Raw genomic sequence first — 18417 nt, 5'->3', positions numbered from 1 at the left:
TGTCCTCTGAAATCTGACTGCAGGGTCTTCCTGGGCTCTGAGCAAGTCTTCCTGTACTTGGCGCCTGGGCCAGCCTGGAACTGTGGCCCACAGGCACGCTGTGTGGGCAAGGGCCTGGGAGCAGACTGTCACTTTGGGGGCCGCCCACGCAGCCACCACGATTTCGTGCCCCAAGCACCTGATCGCGAGCAGCCTGCACAGCTGGTGCCCCGCAACCATCAACGTAAAGCATGTGACAGAGAAGCCAGAGGAAGAAGCAGGCACAGGGAGCTGAAACCACCTGCACTGGTGCCCAGATGTCGAGTGGCTGGAAACCTCCCCCAGAAGGCATCAGAGAAGGCCACCTCTGCAACTTCGGGTGGCAGAGCCAGGATTCAGAATTCTGCCACCAAGAAAATGAATTTGAGGGCTTGATCATGTGCAGCCCTCACTGGGGGCCAAGGGTCTCATAGCATCAACTCACTGGCCTTCCCTCTGCCCTCCTCTCAAGTGTCCAGTGTGGAAACAAATATACATATCCACTCATCCTGCCACCAGGAAAAATAAGCCCCTAGCTCTGTACCCCTAAGAGCTAGAATGAGGCTGCGTGTAAAAATAAAGGACCTCTCCTGTGAGGTCCAGACTTGGGATGGCCTGAGCCCTCCTGGCCCCACCTTCAAGGCTGCAAGCTGGGCTGGGTTGTTGCTGTTCACTGGGTTGTTTTAAAGCTAGAGCTGGTCAGGAAGTGGCGTGGGAGGTCCCCAGGGCTGCAGTGAAGAGATGACATTAGTGCCTTTAGGGGAAACAGCTCTGCTGTCATCCCATGTCCCCCCAGAGATGTCGTGTTACAATAGGGGTAAATGCCATCAACGAGGACAGTGTCTGCTGGTTCAGTTATGAAGTGCAGCATCCACTCAAACTAGTTTAAGAAGAAAGGCATTTTTTACAGGGTACTAAATGGCCTGTCGTCACTGGGGAGGCTGATGAAACAGCCTGAATTGGGATTTCAGGAATGATCCCCAAACTGTACTGCAGAACCAGGTCACCAGGGGAATGTGCACCAGCCATCAGCTCCAGATATGACAGTCCTGCCACCTGCATGGTCAGGACGCTGCCACTGCTGCCAGCTCTGGATCCATGCTGCCCTGCTGTGGTCCACACCCACAGAATGGAAACTGGGACTCCAGGGCTTCTGCCACCACTCCTCTTGGCAGCAGAAAGAACAGAAGCCCAGCCTCTGCTTCCACTCTGCTTTCTAACACCAGTGCGTCACCCCAGAGGAACTGGAATTGTGTGTGGAATCCTAGCTGCGAAGGAATTGGGAAGGACAGCGCGGTGTCTGGAAGGGGATTGGCTATCTAAGCTATAGCGTATAGCGAAGGGGGATGACTAGGATTTAGGCAAGTCCACCTGGGGACATAGGGAAGATGATCCTGCAGAAGTAACATTGCAGGTGAGGCAAAGGAGGATCTGATTTGCATAAAAACCACCTGGGCAAGATCACAGTGCTGAGAGCAAGGCCCCGCCCTTAGACACTGACTCAGTGGAACAGGCAGAGAAGGCAATGGCACCCCACTCCAGTACTCTTGCCTGGAAAATCCCATGGATGGAGGAGTCTGGTAGGCTTTAGTCCATGGGGTCGAGAAGAGTCGGACACGACTGAGCAACTTCACTTTGACTTTTCACTTTCATGCATTGGAGAAGGAAATGGCAACCCACTCCAGTGTTCTTACCTGGAGAGTCCCAGGGACGGCAGAGCCTGGTGGGCTGCCGTCTATGGGGTTGCACAGAGTCGGACACGACTGAAGTGACTTAGCAGCAGTGGAACAGGAGCACAGCCCAGTTGGCTGCCATCTCCCTGTTGTCTTCTTGATAAAATTCTCCACTGTGCTTTAGATACATTGGGTTCTCTTTGTTTGGTCTTTGAGAGAAATCTGTGAAGCAGATTCTTATCTTCTGCAGCAAAGAGGAGGGTGAGGCTCAGGGAGGTTAAGCCACTTTTTGCAAGTTGCCTGACTCGCTGGACATGGAGCCTCCAGCCTCTGCCCCCCAACCCTTTCCACCTTCAGCCGCCTGGAGCTGCTCCTGGCTGCTACTAACCACTACCCTTTCAGTCTGATTCAGAACAGGAAAGCAGTGCGCCCTTCCTCAGTGGGGACAAGCTTGGTCACCTCTCTGACCCTCTGTTTCCTCCTCCATAAGGTTAGGGTGGCTGGAAGGCACTTGAAAACTTTTCTTTCGGCAGTGGGAGGCTTCTTTCAAGAGAAGTGTTGTGCTGAGACTTCCCTGGCAGTTCAAGTGATTAAAACTCCATGCTTCCACTGCAGGGGGCCCAATTTCCATCCCTGATCAGGGAACTAGTATCCCATACACCAAAAAAAGGGGGAAAGAAGCATTGCATGTATCTACACGTAAGACAGATGGGTGAGATCCAGTCATCCCCCATCCCACCTCCAGCTCCTGGAATGTCCTCACTGGGGACTCACCCGGCTTTGGCACCCAACGAAAGATGGAGTGTCTTTGCTTGAACCTGCTCACATCATCACAAACCTCGTGACTGTCTGCCAAGCACTGACTCTGGCGGCCAGGGTTTCTAAATGTCGCCGGGTCCTGCTGATGACTGGGCTTTTGTTTCCATCCACCTGCAGCGGTCCTGCCTCAACGGGCTCCTGCATCCGGTGGAGCCCTCGAGATGGGTCTGGCCTGGGTTCCCTGTTGCTGGTGGTGGGGGTGTTAGAAGTTGGCTGTGACTTGCACGTGATTATGACCCATGACCCGTATTTTAAGGAGTGACTCACATGGCCCGATCTGTTTCAGACCACAGTGATTGACTATGTGAAGCCCTCCGATCTCAAGAAGGACATGAACGAGACCTTCAAGGAGAAGTTCCCTCACATTAAGTTAACACTCAGCAAAATTCGGAGGTAGGTGGGGATGGAAAATCCCACGGACAGAGGAGCCTGGCCGGCTGCAGTCCAGAGGGTCGCAAAGAGTCGGACACAGCCAAGCGCACACGCACACTGGGGCTGGGCCCCCACCTGAACTTCCCCCCAGGCCCTTCCCCCAGCACATCCTCAGCTCACTCTTTGTATGCCGGCTCTTCTGTTGTTCTGGGGAAGTGAAACAGGTCATGTTCAGCTCTAATTAAAGAGGCTCGTCCAATGCTGGCTGACCAGCGCCCGGAAGTGTGAGAGCCGAGGGAGGCTGGACACGAGCTGACAAGGATCAGGGTGTGGGGGAGGAGGTTGCTCATGAAGGAATCATTTCATACTCTCTGTGGCTCACAGTTCAGTAAGATTTATGTTATGGGAAAGTCAGAATAGGAAACGTTCGGTCCCCTGCTTCCTTAAATGCAGGCAAAACAGAAAAGAGCTGGCATTATAGGGTTTGAGATAACTCTACCCACAGTCGTCCGTCCAGAGGTGACAGCCAAGCCCTATCTGTAAGCCATCAGCAAAACAGCCAAAGCAAAATCAGGCCCCAATTTCCCCTGCAGAGGATTGGATCGGCCTTGCGGTGACCCACATCTGCCGGTCTTGCTGGGCTGGAGAGAAGCTGACCTGTGTTGTGGTGACTGTGTGCCAAGATTTGAGAGTGTGTGTGTGTGTGTGTGTGGTAGGTAATGGAGGCTAAACTATACACAAATACAGTGTTGGAACATGTGCCAACCTACATGTGAGTACGTATCCCAATACTGATTTGATTCTGGCATGTTCCGAGTCAAGAAGTAAGAAAAATTAACTATTCATACTTGGTCGGCTGGCCAGGCAATTCTCATAGGAATGTTGGTTGCTGCACCCTTTTTTAAAAATGTTATTTATTTTTAATTTTGGCTACCTGATGAGAAGAGCTGACTCATTGGAAAAGACCCTGATGCTGGGAAAGAAGGGAGCAACAGAGGATGAGATGGTTAGATGGCATCACCAACTCAATGGACATGAGTTTGAGCAAGTTCCGGGAGATGGTGAAGGACAGGGAAGCCCGGCATGCTACAATCTATGGGGTCACAAAGAGCTGGACATGACCAAGCAACTGAACAAGAACAAATTAGAGGATAATTGCTTTACAATCTTGTGTTGGTTTCTGCCATACATCAGTATGAATCAGTCATAGGTATACATATGTCCCCTCCCTCGGGGGCCTCCCTCCCCTGGTTGCTGCACTCTTAGTCGAAGGCCTCTTCTGCCATAGTTAGTGGCCATAAGTGATCTTCAGCAGAGCTGATACCAAGTACCTAATTTATCTCAGTGACTATCTCTCTGGAATGACCTTTGTTTCCTCCTGTCACTGTGAACGGCTCTATTCCATTTCCAGACCCTCAGCTGTCCACTTGAGTTCACCATGGTCCTGAACCGACATGGTCTAATACAGGCTAACCAACAGAGAAGGGTTCAAAGTCCCAGTGACTTAAGTCTGTTGTTGTTGTTCAGCCACTAAGTCCGGTCCGACTCCTTGCAACCCCATGGACTGAAGCACGTCAGGCTTCTCTGGTCCTTCACTATCTCGGAGTTTGCTCAAACTCATGTTAATTGAGTCAATGATGCCATCCAATCATCCCATTCTCTGTCACCCCCTTCTCCTCTTGCCATTAATCTTTTCCAGCATCAGGGTCTTTTCCAAGGAGTTGGCTCTTTGCATCAAGTGGCCAAAGTATTGGAGCTTCAGCTTCAGCATCAGTCCTTCCAATGAATATTCAGGGTTGATTTCCTTTAGGATTGACTGGTTTGATCTCTTAAGTGTGTTGCCCACATATAACATAAATCTTGCTTATAGAGATCAACTCCCATTCCACATCACCCTTTTGAGATTGAGAAAGAGAAGATGCTTTCAAGACAGGATAGTCTTTTTCTTTGCAGTCCTCTGAAACTCCATATTCTAACAAGACTCTTCCCTCTTTCCCGCTTTTCTGTAGCCTGAAACGAGAGATGCGGAAGCTCGCTCAGGAGGACTGTGGCCTCGAGGAGCCCACGGTGGCTATGGCCTTTGTCTACTTTGAGAAGCTCGCCCTCAAGGGAAAACTGAACAAACAGAACCGGAAGCTTTGTGCCGGTGCCTGCGTGCTCTTAGCGGCCAAAATCGGAAGCGACCTCAAAAAGCATGAAGTCAAGCATTTAATTGACGTAAGTGGCCTGAGTCCTGATTGGCTGGAGTGGGAGCACATGCTCCAGGCCAGCACTGGTCTCTCAGAAAGCCTGACTGGTGACCCTGCCTGGGAGAATTCTGATCTTTAGTACCAGCTGAGGGACCAGGACCATGAGATTGGCCCTTCTGCAGCAAATGTCAGACCCCACATCTTGGGCTGTCTTAGAACAGAGAGATGGGAGATCCCTAGTATTGGGTCTGGCCATAAAAATCCATATTCAGGCACTGAGAGGGGTGAGCTTATTCTAAAAGCCACAGAAGCCACTGTGATGGCCAGGGGTCTTGTGGGCATTGTGACCAGCAGTGTCCATCAGTCACATTGGCTCAACACACCTTGGCCTCCTGTGACCTCGGCCACCTCCTTTTTGGGGAAGGGCATGGGCTTGATTAAGTGGTAATATCTTTCTTTTATTTTTAAAAATTTTTTTATCTGGGTATAGTTGATCTTCAATGTGTTAGTTTCAGGTGTACAGCGAAGTGAATCAGTTATTCACAGTCTGTGCGTGTGTGCACGCTAAGTCACTTTAGTCGTGTCTGACTCTGCAGCCCTGTGGACTGTAGCCCACCAGGCTCCTCTGTCCATGGGATTTTCCAGGCAAGAGTACTGGAGTGGGTTTCCTTTTTGTCCTTTGGGGATCTTCCCGACCCAGGGATCGAACCTGCATCATTTATGTCTTCTGCATTGGCAGGCAGGTTCTTTACCACTAGCACCACCTGAGAAGCCCCCACATATACATAGTATCCACTCTTTTTCCATATAGGCCATTACAGAAGTATTGAGCAGAGTTCCCTGTGCTATACAGCAGGTCCTTGTAATTTATCTGTGTTATATGAAGTAGTGTGTATATGTCAATCAAAATCTCCCACTGCCTTACTCCCTTCCTTTCTCCCCCGGTAATTATAGGTTTGTTTTCACTCTTTCTGTTTTGTACGTAATGTACATTTTGTACAAATGAACCTTAGCATTTTTTTTAGATTCCACGTACAAGCAATATCATGTTACTTGTCTTTCTCTGGCCAACTTCACTCAGTAAGACAATCTCTAGGTCCACCCATTTTGCTGCAAATAGCATTATTTCCTTCTTTTTATGGCTAGGTAATATTCCATTGTATATGTGTACCACATCTTCTTTATCCATTCCTCTGCTGATGGACACTTAGGTCGCTTCCATGTCTTAGCTATTGTAAATAGCACTGCAATGAACACTGGTATGCATGTATCTTTTTGAATTATGATTTCCTCTGGGTATATGCCCGGGAATGGGATTGCTGGGTCTAATGGTAGCTCTGTTTTTAGTTTTTTAAAGAACCTCCGTTCTGTTCACCATAGTGGTTGTACCAGTTTACATTCCCACCAACAATGTAGGAGTGTTCCGTTTTCTCCACACTCTCTCCAGCATTTATTGTTTGTAGACTTTTCGATGTCCTTGCTTTTAAAGTAGAATGTCATCAAAGCAAGGAAACACTGACCTTCTTGGACAGTTATATGCATGCCTGTTTTAAAATTCAGTGTATTCAGGGACTTCTCTGGTGGCCCAGTGGCTAAGACTCCATGCTCCCACAGCAAGGGGCCGTGGTTCGATCCCTGGCCAGGGAACTAGATCCCACATGCTGCAACTACGACCTGGTGAAGCCAGATAAATAAATAAATAATTTGAAAAACCACTGACACCGTAAGATTATTGAGGGATTAAATGAAGTCATGGGATGTATGTCAGGCTCCCGGCAGCCTGTGGATCCTCAGGAGGTATGAGTCCTTCTGCCCTAGGACTGCGAGCAGGAAACACAGCTGACACGTCCCTTTCTTCCTCCACAGTCTTGCCCATAACGGGGTTCTCTGTAAATGCTGGCTGATGGATATAGAGACTACACATGGAGAAAACCTAGGATTTTTATTTCAAGGCTAAAAGCCTTTTGGTTTTCTTACATTTTCTTGCAGAAACTGGAAGAGAAGTTCCGGCTGAATCGACGAGAACTGATTGCCTTTGAGTTCCCAGTGCTGGTGGCCCTGGAGTTTGCCCTTCACCTCCCAGAGCACGAAGTTATGCCCCACTACAGACGCCTGGTCCAGAGCTCCTAGCACAGGCCTCCTGGGAGGGCCGGGGACCATTTCTTCTGAGCCCGGAGTGGTAGCGCCATACTACTGGAAATGCAAAACTAGAGCTCAACATAGCAAACTTTTTTTCCTCTCAACATTTGTTTCTGTACAGAAGCCGTACCAGGAACTTTTCAGGGAGTCTTTCATCTGGCCAGACGAGATGGGCAGTGAGCGGATTACTGCTCAACCAGGAAGGGGAGACCCGTCCAGAAGATGGCTGCCCCCTAGCACGAGTACAAGTCCCTTGCTGGCCCCTCTGGGACTTCCTCGCAGCCACACCCAGACCTTGCAGGCGTGGTCCAGGGCCTTCTCTCTGGACCCGTTCCAAGTCGGAGTGCGAAGTTCTAGAGCAGATCCGGGAAGAGAATTTGTGGAAGTAGGGGGAAAGCTTCTAGAAGATTCCCTCACTGTATCAAAAGAGCGTGCCAACCTATTTTTGTAGCCGCTGTTGGAAGTGCACTTTCCCTCGGAGGAGTGTATGGAGAAGTGTGAGAGTCTGTGTGTTTGAGAGATGCCGAATCAGCCTCCACCTGCAAAGCCAGCCCCACCCGCGGACCCCAGCCTGGAGGCATACTGACCTTCAATAGTTATTTCTAGATAAATCTCTGGATAACCATCACTCTCTCCAAACCACATGGATATCCTAATCACAGAGTTTCTGTTCCTGCTCCCATCACCACTAGCGGGACAGAGGTGACAAGCTGTCACCGTCAGATGGGCCACGTGGAGAGGTGTGGCGCGGCACTCTGCACCTTTCCACTGTCACACCTCGTGTGTGCATTGAACCTTCGCACTTTTCTCCTGTGGACACGCTGGGGTTGGGCTCCGTGGGGTGTATTCCTGTGCTCTATGTTAGAGTGCATCGCAGGCACATTTCTTGTGCTATCTATCTATATCTATATATATATGTATATATATAAAGTGTTTTATAAAATCCAGAATAGGGGTAAGATGCATGATTGGTGTTTCGAGACTTTTTGACCGCTGAGACAAACTGCGTCTTGAGCTGAGGTTAAGTCAATCAAAGAGGCAGCAACTCTTAGCGTCACCATGTCCCCGGGGCTGTTAGTGCAGAGGTTTCATTGCAACTTGTACCGATTAACTGGGGCGACCTGTACGGAGGCCCCTCAACATGTCATCACCTCGTAGCTGCCAGAGAGAGGTGCCTGCTGGGATTCACCTGACAAGGAAGCCTGTGGCCCTGCAAAAAGAGAATTAAAATATTTTATGATTTCTCTACCCATGTATGTGTAGACATGTAAGTCTCAGCAGTCACCCCTCACCCTGCCTTGCAGATGCCACCAGCTCCACGTCAATCCCACATACAGATTCAGAGCATCTCATCCCAGAGAAGGGATGATGGGGGAACAGAGTGTACCCAGCTTTACTTAGCAGGGTTTGAAAGAATCTGACAGTCACAGGTTGGAGGAATTCAAAGAGTGGTGAGGGAGAGAGCACACAGGACATGCAACCAAGTTTAGTCCTAAATATTTTGCAAACAGATTTCCTTAACTGCGTTCAGTTGTGAGATGATTTTGTCAAGAGGTATGATGAACGTGACCTCTTTGGCCTGATTTGTCAATTACTAGTTGAAAGTGTTAGTCACTCAGTCATGTCTGACTCTACGACCTCATGGATTGTAGCCCACCAGGTTCCTCTGTCCTTGGAGTTCTCCAGGCAAGAATACTAGAGTGGGTAACTATTCCCTTCTCCAGGGGATCTTCCTGACCTAGGGATTGAAGCCAGGTCTCCTGCATTGCAGGTGGATTCTTTACCATCTGAGCCACCAGGGAAGTTCTTCAGGTGCAAGGCCTTACATAGAAGCCAGGTCACTTGCATTTAGAAATTGCCTCCAGGTGGCTGCCTGCCATCCCTCCACCTTGAGTCTCCTGCCAAGCTTGGGGGGACGTCCAATGGGCGACACAGGCCACCAGCTCAGATGTGTGTTGGGCTACACCCTGCAGCCTCCCCCTGTCTTAAAGTCAGGCTAACATTCTTCGGTTTGGGGCAGTTTGGATTTGGGCATTTAGAAGGTAGACTTACAAAGTTGTGGGTCTATTTTTTTTAAGACTTAATTTAAAAGTTTATTTTGACCTGTGGGTCTGTTAAGTGAGGCGTTTATTGGTTTTAATTTAGTTGGGCGGGAGGCTTAGAACAAAAGATGTTGTCCAGAGGTCTCTCTATTTCCTGTCCATTTGATGAGCTTTCTGAAGGGAAAGGAGAACCAGGTGGAGACTAGGGGACCAGGGTCACTGCTGGAGCCTCCCTGTGACTTGGCACCTTCCAGTCACTTCCCATCCTCGCTCGGCCTTTGGTCCAGAGTCGTGGAGGCAGCCTGAGCCTGTGTGGAGAGAAGGCAGACTATTCTAGAAGATCCTGAGGCTCTGCCCCCTTCTACCCTCCACCACAGGAGCAAGTTCAGGCCCCTTGCAGGCCCTGCTCCCTGAAGGGCTCCCTGAAGCCCCTGCTGTTCTCCCAAAGGCCACATGTGTGGGGAAGCCCACCACAGCCATGTGCCCGTCGGACAGCAGGAAGCCGCTCCACCTGACTTAGCTTTCCCAGCCTGGCCTCGTGGACCAGGGGTGCCTCTCTTCTGATGGCCTGACTGTGAAGTCTTGTTAGAGCCCGAAGCCAGTAAAGCAGCCAGCCTGTCCCGAAGCCATGGGCCCCGCTGTGTGCCCTGCCAGGAAGGGTCAGTCTCCCGCCCCCTAAAAGCCTTGGAACCTCAGCCCAGTGACACTTAGTAGGGTCCCTCCTTTCCCTTCTACCCACACCCTCCCCCTGCTCAGTCAAACCTACCCTCAAGCAAGCAACCCACACACAACACAAAGCTGTTTATTTTCCTTGGCTGTTTTTCCTGATCAGAAACTCCTCTGTTCTTTCTGTGGTCCACCCAGCAGGCCCATTTGGGGCCACCCCTTACCCTACACAAACTGCTCCATAGCACAACCCTGCCTTGCTGATGCAGGCACAGGGGTGGCAGAAGGTGCCAGTCCCCTGCGTATCCCAGCAGCACATAGGTCTGGTTACCGCCCTCACCACTGAACTGTCTCTCCCAGACATTTCTGGTGCAGTACTGAATGGCCAGCCCTCACCCCCCACACCCTGGCTGCCTCTATAACTCATTCTCCCTGAAGCCTTCTCGGCTCCCTTGCAGTCTGCACGTGAGGAGGCGGGGTGGGCTGGGACTGAGCAGGTTTGAGCCAAGTAGTTCTGTTACCCATTAATTGAAGTATCTGTCCAGCAATAGAAGGAGTTCTTGAAAGAGAGAGGTTTCTGGGGGTCTCCCCTCCTCCAGAGACAGCCTGAGTTCATCTGGGGGCTGTCAGGACAGTTGCTGGCCAGGTCCCAGCTGAGGGCCCGACAGGGGAGGAAACATCCACACGATAAATCTGGGTCACATATTGTCAACGCGAGTGTAAACGTGGCTTCCAGGACGGCAAGTGCAAGGCAACAGATGAGCCAAAAAGCTCTAAGAGAAGAAAATAATCATTGAAGGGCATGGTCCTCTTACTGCCCAAGCAGGGAGTGCTAGCTCTGACAACCCACACTGCATCAAGACTTCTAGATAGATATTCTAGAAAGTCTGCAAAAACAGGGCTGACTGAACCCTGAAGACACACCTGGCGAGGATGGTGCTATGTATCATCTCCTCCTTCCATCTTGCTGCTCAAAGTGTGGTCTGAGGATCAGGGCGTCAGCATCCCCTGGGGCCTTGTGACACATGCAGAATCTGCATCTCAACAAGGTTCCACGGACATTTGCATGCATGAAAATCTGAGAGGTACAATTCCTCCATATAAGCATGTGAGTGAAAGTCACTGAGTCGTGTCCAACTCTTTGTGGCCCCATGCACTGTAGCTTACCAGGCTCCTCTGTCCATGGACTTCTCCAGGTAAGGATACTGAAGTGGGGAGCCATTCCCATCTCCAGGGGATCTTCCCAACCCAGGGATTGAACCTGGGTCTCCTCCAGTAACATGACCAGGGCCCCGCAAAATTAAAGGGGACTTCCTCAGTGGTCCAATGGTTAAGATGACTTTCCAATGCAGGGAGTACGGGTTCCATCCCCAGTTGGGGAGCTAAGATCCCACGTGCCTTGTGGCCAGTAAACCAAAACCAAAACCATAAACAATACTGTAACAAATTCAATAAAGACTTTAAAAATGGCCCACATAAAAAACAAGAAAAGAAAAGATCACAGTGAGGGTAACATGGCCAGGGTGGGTGTCCGCCAGCGTTCAATCTGTCAGCTTCTCATTGTGCACATGTGTGTGGCTTTTCCACAGGCGGTACAATTAACACAAATTCTCTTTGCCCCTCTGCTCCGCATGTTCCTGGCTGCTGTCCCTCCGGTCAGTGTGTGGCTAGGAAATGCACATTTGTTTTGCTCTGAGGCGAAGCCAAGTTCACCTCGGGCAGGCCATCAGCTGGCAGCGAGACCCACTTCACAAGGTAGAGCCAAGGAATGGCTTAGGGGTTACGAGCTGTTGGAGACAATTTGTGCCTCGGCCCCCAGGCGTCATGTACAGCACTTGGGCCCGCATCAGAGGTGCAGAGAGGCCCTTTCACAGTCATTAACTGTTACTCTAGACCACAGGGATCATGAGGGCAGGAATGGTATCAGCTGCCATACCCCTACGCACCCAGCACAGCATCTAGCACATGCAATTGGCCACGTAAATATTGCTTGCATCAAATAAAGCATCACGAAAGAGTCACCCCCCTGGGCAGGCTGTTCTCAGCATGTGATGATGCTTGACACATGCTTGCTCAGTTGTGTCCAACTCATTGCGACCCCATGAACTATAGCCCCCCAAGCTCCTCTGTCCATGGAATTCTCCAGGCCAGAATACTGGAGTGGGTAGCTGTTCCCTTCTCCAGGGGATATTCCCAACCCAGGGATTGAACCTGGGTGTCCTGCATTGCAGGCAGATTCTTTACTGTCCGAACCACCAGAGAAGCCCATTAGAAGGAGGCAGGAGCAGTTTTCTAGGGGAGACAGCTGGCAAGAGATTTTTTTGGGAAGAGCAACAGCCAGAAACAGGAGGGCCCAGATCAGAAATGATGACTTGCAGCAGCAGCAGCCAGTTGAAAGTCGAGAGGGGGCAACCCTGGGAAAGGAAAGCAGAGAAGCAAAGGAGAAGACTCTGGGGCCAGCAGACCAGGGGACCTCCAGCCAGCCACTGAAGGGTGCTGGCCTGCTGCTGCTGCTGCTGCTAAGTCGCTTCAGAAGTGTCCGACTCTGTGTGACCCCATAGATGGCAGCCCACCAGGCTCCCCAGTCCCTGGGATTCTCTAGGCAAGAACACTGGAGTGGGTTGCCATTGCCTTCTCCAATGCATGAAAGTGAAAAGTGAAAGTGAGGTCACTCCATCGTGTCCAACTCTTCACGACCCCATGGACTGCAGCCTACCAGGCTTTCTCCGCCCATGGGATTTTCCAGGCAAGAATACTGGAGTGGGTTGCCATTGCCTTCTCTGCTGGCCTGCTAGGGGCCTTAATACCTCCCATCAGAGGGGTTCTGGAGGCTCAAATGAGATGCTACAAGAAATACCTGTAGGTGCTCCATAAATGGCCATCATCAATTTTATAACTGAACTTAACTGAGTTAGCAAAAAATTAAAAAGTCCTGCTCTATAGGGGAAGCTATTGGAGCACAGATATGATGTCTAGGACCAGAGAAGGAAGGTACACTGACTCATTTGGGTTCCCAGGGTAGGTGACCCAGCGTCTCCATGTAGGGCACAGCTGTGTGGCTGCACCCTGCCCAGGTGCCCAGTTGAGGAGGTGCTGGGAGGCTGCAATTCAGCCGTAGCTTCACTCACCAAATTGTGTCCAAGGCACAAGTGTGGAGGAAGGGACATCTCTCTGACTGTTGTGCTCAGGCAGCTGGGTAAAGGCAGGTCTGCACCTGACCCTTCAGAGGAGCTGGGTGACGGGAGGGCAGCGGGCAGACGGTAGAGGTGGAGGGATCATCAGAGGCCCTGTGAGTCCAATGAGATGAGTCCTATCCCATGGGGCAGCTGGCTGCTAGAGCCCTGGGGTGCAGCTGGGTTACATGGTCCCTCAGAGGATCAGGAGGCCATGCTATCTATGGTCAGGGGTGTAGAGCATGAACAAGATCCCTAGAAATCCAAGGGAAATGGAACAGCTCTGAGCAAGGCGAGGAGGGGTGGGCTGGGGCTGCAGAGCAGAGACACAGCAAGGAGCCACCTGCCTCAGCCACCAGCTGGGGGAGAAGAGGGTGGTGGTGGAGGCCAGAGCAAGGTGGATACGAAGGAGTGCGGCAGGGTGCAGGGACCAGCTCTTGAAGCATCTTTACCTGGTGGAGGCCGGGCAGGAGGTCACCTCTTGGAAGGTGGTCAGTCACCTCTTGGAAGGAGTTTGGAGAAGCCCAGTGACACAGGGAGTCCTGTTTCACCTTGACTTTCAGACGCTCTCCCAGCACCTCCTCCTTCCCACAAAAGGTCACTTTCCTGAAGGCTAAAGAGGGAAAGATAAAGACCTGAAGCCAGCACTTTACCCCCCGAGACTGAGGTGGGGGCACGGTTATTGTCAAGGAAGGGCCTTCTGCTCACTGAACCCCTTAAGCAAAGCCTACCCTTGGCCACTGGGTCAATTTCACCCAGAGTTCCAGGCTCCACTCACCAGCTTGGCCTGAGTCAGACCAGCCAGGCCCTGGGCTGCAGAGCTTGGAGTAAGAGGCAAGGGCTGAGACCGACTGCTTTTGCCCACGACGGACCCTAGGCATGAGTTCAGATCTCAGGAGACTCGGAGACATGACAAGAAAGTGTCTTTCTGCAACAATGCACTGTGTGCTGGTTCCATTTCCTGCTCCCAGCCTGTCTGTTTCGTTTCAGCCGGAAGTGTCCTCCTGATTCCCATAGCATTTCACTCACTGACTCTCCCCGACTCACTCCCAGGGAGTCGCTCCTTTCTTGTCCCCACTGCTGGGCAAACACTGGTGCTGACTGCCCTCTGGGACTCAGGATCTGGGAGAGGCGGCAGATGGGTGCTAGGTGCCTTGCTGCTTCTTTAAACCCAAGTTATCCCCAAGCGCTGACCTCTGGTACTGGACAGGGAGATAATGAGGCCTCTGTGGCATCCAGGCTTGGCTCAGTGAGTCCTGCTTCCCAAGGCAGGTGCAGGAATGAGTAGGAGGGGAGGAAGGGGCATCAGCAGGCAGAGAAGAGCTTTTTTGTTTATTTCTTGTTTTGGGGGGGTTTTTTGAGAAGTAGAGTCATGAACAGGAGGAAGGAGCTAGGGCAGAAGTTTGAGGCTGAGAACCAAACCTTCTACCCGCACTCAGCCTGGACAGAGGGAAGTGAAACTACACCTTACTGCCTGAAGTCACAAGTCACAAGGCAGGGCCCTTCCACTGTCTGTATTGGCGTTTCTTTACTCTTAGGGGACTCCCAAGCAAAGTGTTTCCTACGGAAACCTCCCCCGCAAGACAGCTGTTCTGTGAAAAGCATCACCTGTTTGTCCCTAAAGATTTTTCAGTCCCTTCACCTTGCCATCCCCGCCCGGCCTGGACTGTGGGACTCTGATCCAACATTGTTGTTCAGTCGCTCAGTCGTGTCCGGCTCTTTGAACTGATCCATGATTACCTGATTCTACTCCCCACCTGAGATACCCTCATCAAACCAAACTTGCAATTCTTGGCAAGCTCTGACCTTGTCTTCCTGGTTTTGAATTCCGGATACTGCTGTTCTCTCCTCCCGGCCAGGGCAGCAGCTGGCGCCCTCGGCTTTGTCTCATTAGTGGATGTTTTGGTGATACCTGGGGAGCTTGCTGGTGACTGGGCTAAAGAACGAAGTCCAATTCAGCATTTTTTTTGTTCTCCTTTTTTGTTGTTGTTGTGTTGAAAGACTTGAGGGTGTTTAAAGCCAGTTGTCAGGGAAAGTTTAAATAACCAAGAGAGGGCAGCTCGGCTTCCTGAGGAGGCAGGTGGGGCTGGAATCAAAATGAGCAGCAGGAAGGGACTTCTCCACAGGGAAAAGCAGGACTGAGGCGAGCTCAGGGGAGCAGGTTTGTCCGGAAGAGACTGGGAAGGTGACAGTTCTCATCTGAGAGCTTCCATTTTCCCTTTACGTAAGAGGTGGGTGTTGGGTTACGTCTCTCAGTCGTGTCCGACTCTTTGTGACCCCATGGGCTGTAGCCCGCCAGGCTCCTCTGTCTGTGGGATTCTCCAGGCAAGAATACTGGATACTGGAGTGGGTGGCCATTTCATTCTTCAGGATATCTTCCCAACCCAGGGATTGAACCCGGGTCTCCTGCATTGCAGGCAGATTCTTTACCATCTGAGCCACCAGGGAAGCCCAAGAGGGTGAAAGTGTTTGCACAAGTTGGGAACATGAACCAGCCTGAGCAACCATGGTTTTCGGTGGTGCAGAGAGCCATCGGAGATTGGCGCTTGTGAACGTGTAGAGAATGGAATCCACTCTGTTCTATGACTTCCTAAAGAAATGAATGAAGGTTTCTAGGTAACCTTCCACACTCACTGGGATACGTGAGTGCAAAGAGATTTTAAAGTCACTTTACCTCATGGTCACACTTCATTTACTTGGATACCCCAAGTCCCCTGCCACAGAAAGCCAACTACTAGGGAAAGTCCCAGGTGATGATAAGATTCAACAGTAACATTTACGGCTTATGATGTGCTGGGTGCCATCTAAGCCCCATACATCCACAGATGGTCTATATGTGGTACGTGTACATAAACATACATACATGTGCAGTGAATGTGTGTTTACACATACTTATACACACACACACATAACTTTTTCCCACTTAAGTATTTCCACAAATCTATGAGGAGACTAGTTTACCCCTCCCGTTTTAAAGAACTGGGGCTCCATGGGGCTCCTCCACTCCTGCCCGGAACCCCCTGTCCAACAGAGGCAGCCGTGACCCCCCTAACCAAGAAAAGGCAGGTAGAGAATTCTCAACATTGAAGAATCAGCTTCACAATGAAAGTGAAGAAAGAAAATAAATTCCACGTCTGAGGACAAAGTGGATTTACTATCTGGTCTCCCACTGGGGGCAAAGTTGATTTGATGGAAGACCACCGAAGAGTCCCCGGGGTGGGGTTGGGAGGGGGGACACACAACAACAAGCTGCCAGCCCTTCCCCCCACACCCCCTCAGGGAAGCACAGGCCCTCAAGCCTCCCCACCTCAAGGGCCACCGCAGCCCCTGTCCACAGGCCCCCGGGACTGTCCCCAGTGTGCTGAAGGGCCAGAGCAGCGCTGTACCCTCTAGGAAGTTGGGGAAAACTCCCTCTCTCCTTCTCAGTGTTACCTTTGATCCCACTGTTCATGGCCCCCAGGGTCTTCTAGAACACATTTTTGATTAATAGCTGGAGTAAACCTCTCACCTCAGGCTTTAAAAACATAAGTCCCCAAGGCAGGTGTGCATGAGTGTCTGTGAGTGAGCAAGTGTGTATGTTTGCGTGTCTGTGAGGGAGGAGCAGCAGAAGGTGGAAACTTAGCAATATTCTGCGTCTTCCCCAGCATCTCCTTGGCCTCACCAACCTTGGACAGACAAGGTGTCTACAGGCCTCAGGTTCCATCGGGTTGTTCCAGTCCCACAGGGCTGGCCTGATTCCAACTCACCTCAAGTCAGGGCTTCGGCTACTGAAGCTCAACTTACTCGTTGAGTTTTTGACCTCACACTGGGCAGGCCCCTTGGAGCTGCTCAAAGAATGTGGACCCTCCTCTCTGGGGATTGCTGAGACAAACCTGAGGCCCATGGTGCCATCCATGCTCTCCATCCACCTGCAGTGGGAGCAGCCAGGGCTGCAGAGGGCATGGGTGAGAACAGCTGGACTCAAAGGCAGAGAAGAAAATGCAGGGTGGGGTGTCCTCCCAGCCCTGCTCAGAGTGACCAGGAAGAGTGACTTGTTTGTTTTGTTTGGGGATTTGATGGGAACAGGGACACCTCAAGGCCAAAGTCATGCAACCCAACTCTTGCAGGCCAAAGGAAGGGGGATGGGTATTAAAGAAAGTGCAAGAACTTGCCTGGTGGTCCAGTGCTAAGACTCCGCAATCGCAAGCTAGGCTCTCATGTCAGGATACCCGGTCAGGGAACTAGATCCCACATGCTGTAACATGTGGCTGATTCATGTTGAGGTATGGCAGAAACCAGCAAATTATTGTAAATCAATTAATCTTTCTATTAAAAATTTTTAAAAAGAATAAAGTGCTGGAGAGACACAAAAGGACAAATATATGACTCCACTCACATGACATACCTAGACTAGGCAAATCCATAGACACAGAAGGTTGAATAGAGGTTACAAAGGGGGTTGCTGGGAGCTAGGAGATAGGGAAGGAATAGAGGGAATGGAGAGTTATTATATAATGGGTACTGAATTTCTACTTGAGATAATAAAAAAAAATTCTGGAAATGGACATCAGTGATGATTGTACAATCCCGTTCAGTTCAGTTCAGTTGCTCAGTCATGTCCGACTCTCTGCAACCGCATGGACTACAGTACACCAGGCTTCCCTGTCCATCACCAACTCTGGAGCTTGCTCAAACTCATGTCCATTGAATCGGTGATACCATCCAACCATCTCATCCTCTGTCACCCCCTTCTCCTCCTGCCTTCAATCTTTTCCAGCATCAGGATCTTTTCCAATGAGTCAGCTCTTCACATCAGATAGCCAAAGTATTAAAGCTTCAGCTTCTCCATCAGGCCTTTCAATGAATATTTAGGATTGATTTCCTTTAGGATTGACTGGTTGGATCTCCTTGAAGCCCAAGGGACTCTCAAGAGTCTTCTCCAACACCACAGTTCAAAAGCATCAATTCTTTGGCACTCAGCTTTCTTTATGGTCCAATTCTCACATCCATACATAACTACTGGAAAAACCATAGCTTTGACTAGATGGGCTTTTGTTGGCAAAGTAATGTCTCTGCTTTTTAATATGCTGTCTAGTTTGGTCATAGCTTTTCTTCCAAGGAGCAAGAGTCCTTTAATTTCATGGCTGCAGTCACCATCTGTAGTGATTTTGGAGCCCAAGAAAATAAAGTCTGTTGCTGCTTCCACTGTTTCCCCATCTATTTGCCATGAAATGATGGGACCGGATACCATGATCTTTGTTTTTTGAACACTGTGAATGCACCTAAGTGTACACTTACAAATGGTTTAAAATGATAGATTTTATCTTATGTATCTTTTACCACAATT

General features: G+C 50.5%; 1 protein-coding gene across 2 annotated transcripts in view; it reads left to right on the top strand.

The window, feature by feature from the left end:
• The window catches only part of CABLES1 (Cdk5 and Abl enzyme substrate 1), a 102678-nt gene extending 94505 nt beyond the window's left edge, over window positions 1-8173 (top strand). For both annotated transcript variants that reach the window (XM_027525822.1, XM_027525821.1), the window contains 3 exons: window positions 2797-2903; window positions 4892-5099; window positions 7061-8173. In XM_027525822.1, coding sequence (XP_027381623.1) covers window positions 2797-2903; window positions 4892-5099; window positions 7061-7201 — 456 coding nt within the window. In that variant the 3' untranslated portion in view covers window positions 7202-8173. The remainder of the gene's footprint in view (window positions 1-2796; window positions 2904-4891; window positions 5100-7060) is intronic.
• Window positions 8174-18417: the final 10244 nt, after the last annotated feature.

This window comes from Bos indicus x Bos taurus, chromosome 24 (genome assembly GCF_003369695.1).
Source record: "Bos indicus x Bos taurus breed Angus x Brahman F1 hybrid chromosome 24, Bos_hybrid_MaternalHap_v2.0, whole genome shotgun sequence".
Lineage (NCBI taxonomy): Eukaryota > Metazoa > Chordata > Mammalia > Artiodactyla > Bovidae > Bos > Bos indicus x Bos taurus.
This window is presented reverse-complemented; position numbering and strand designations above follow the sequence as displayed.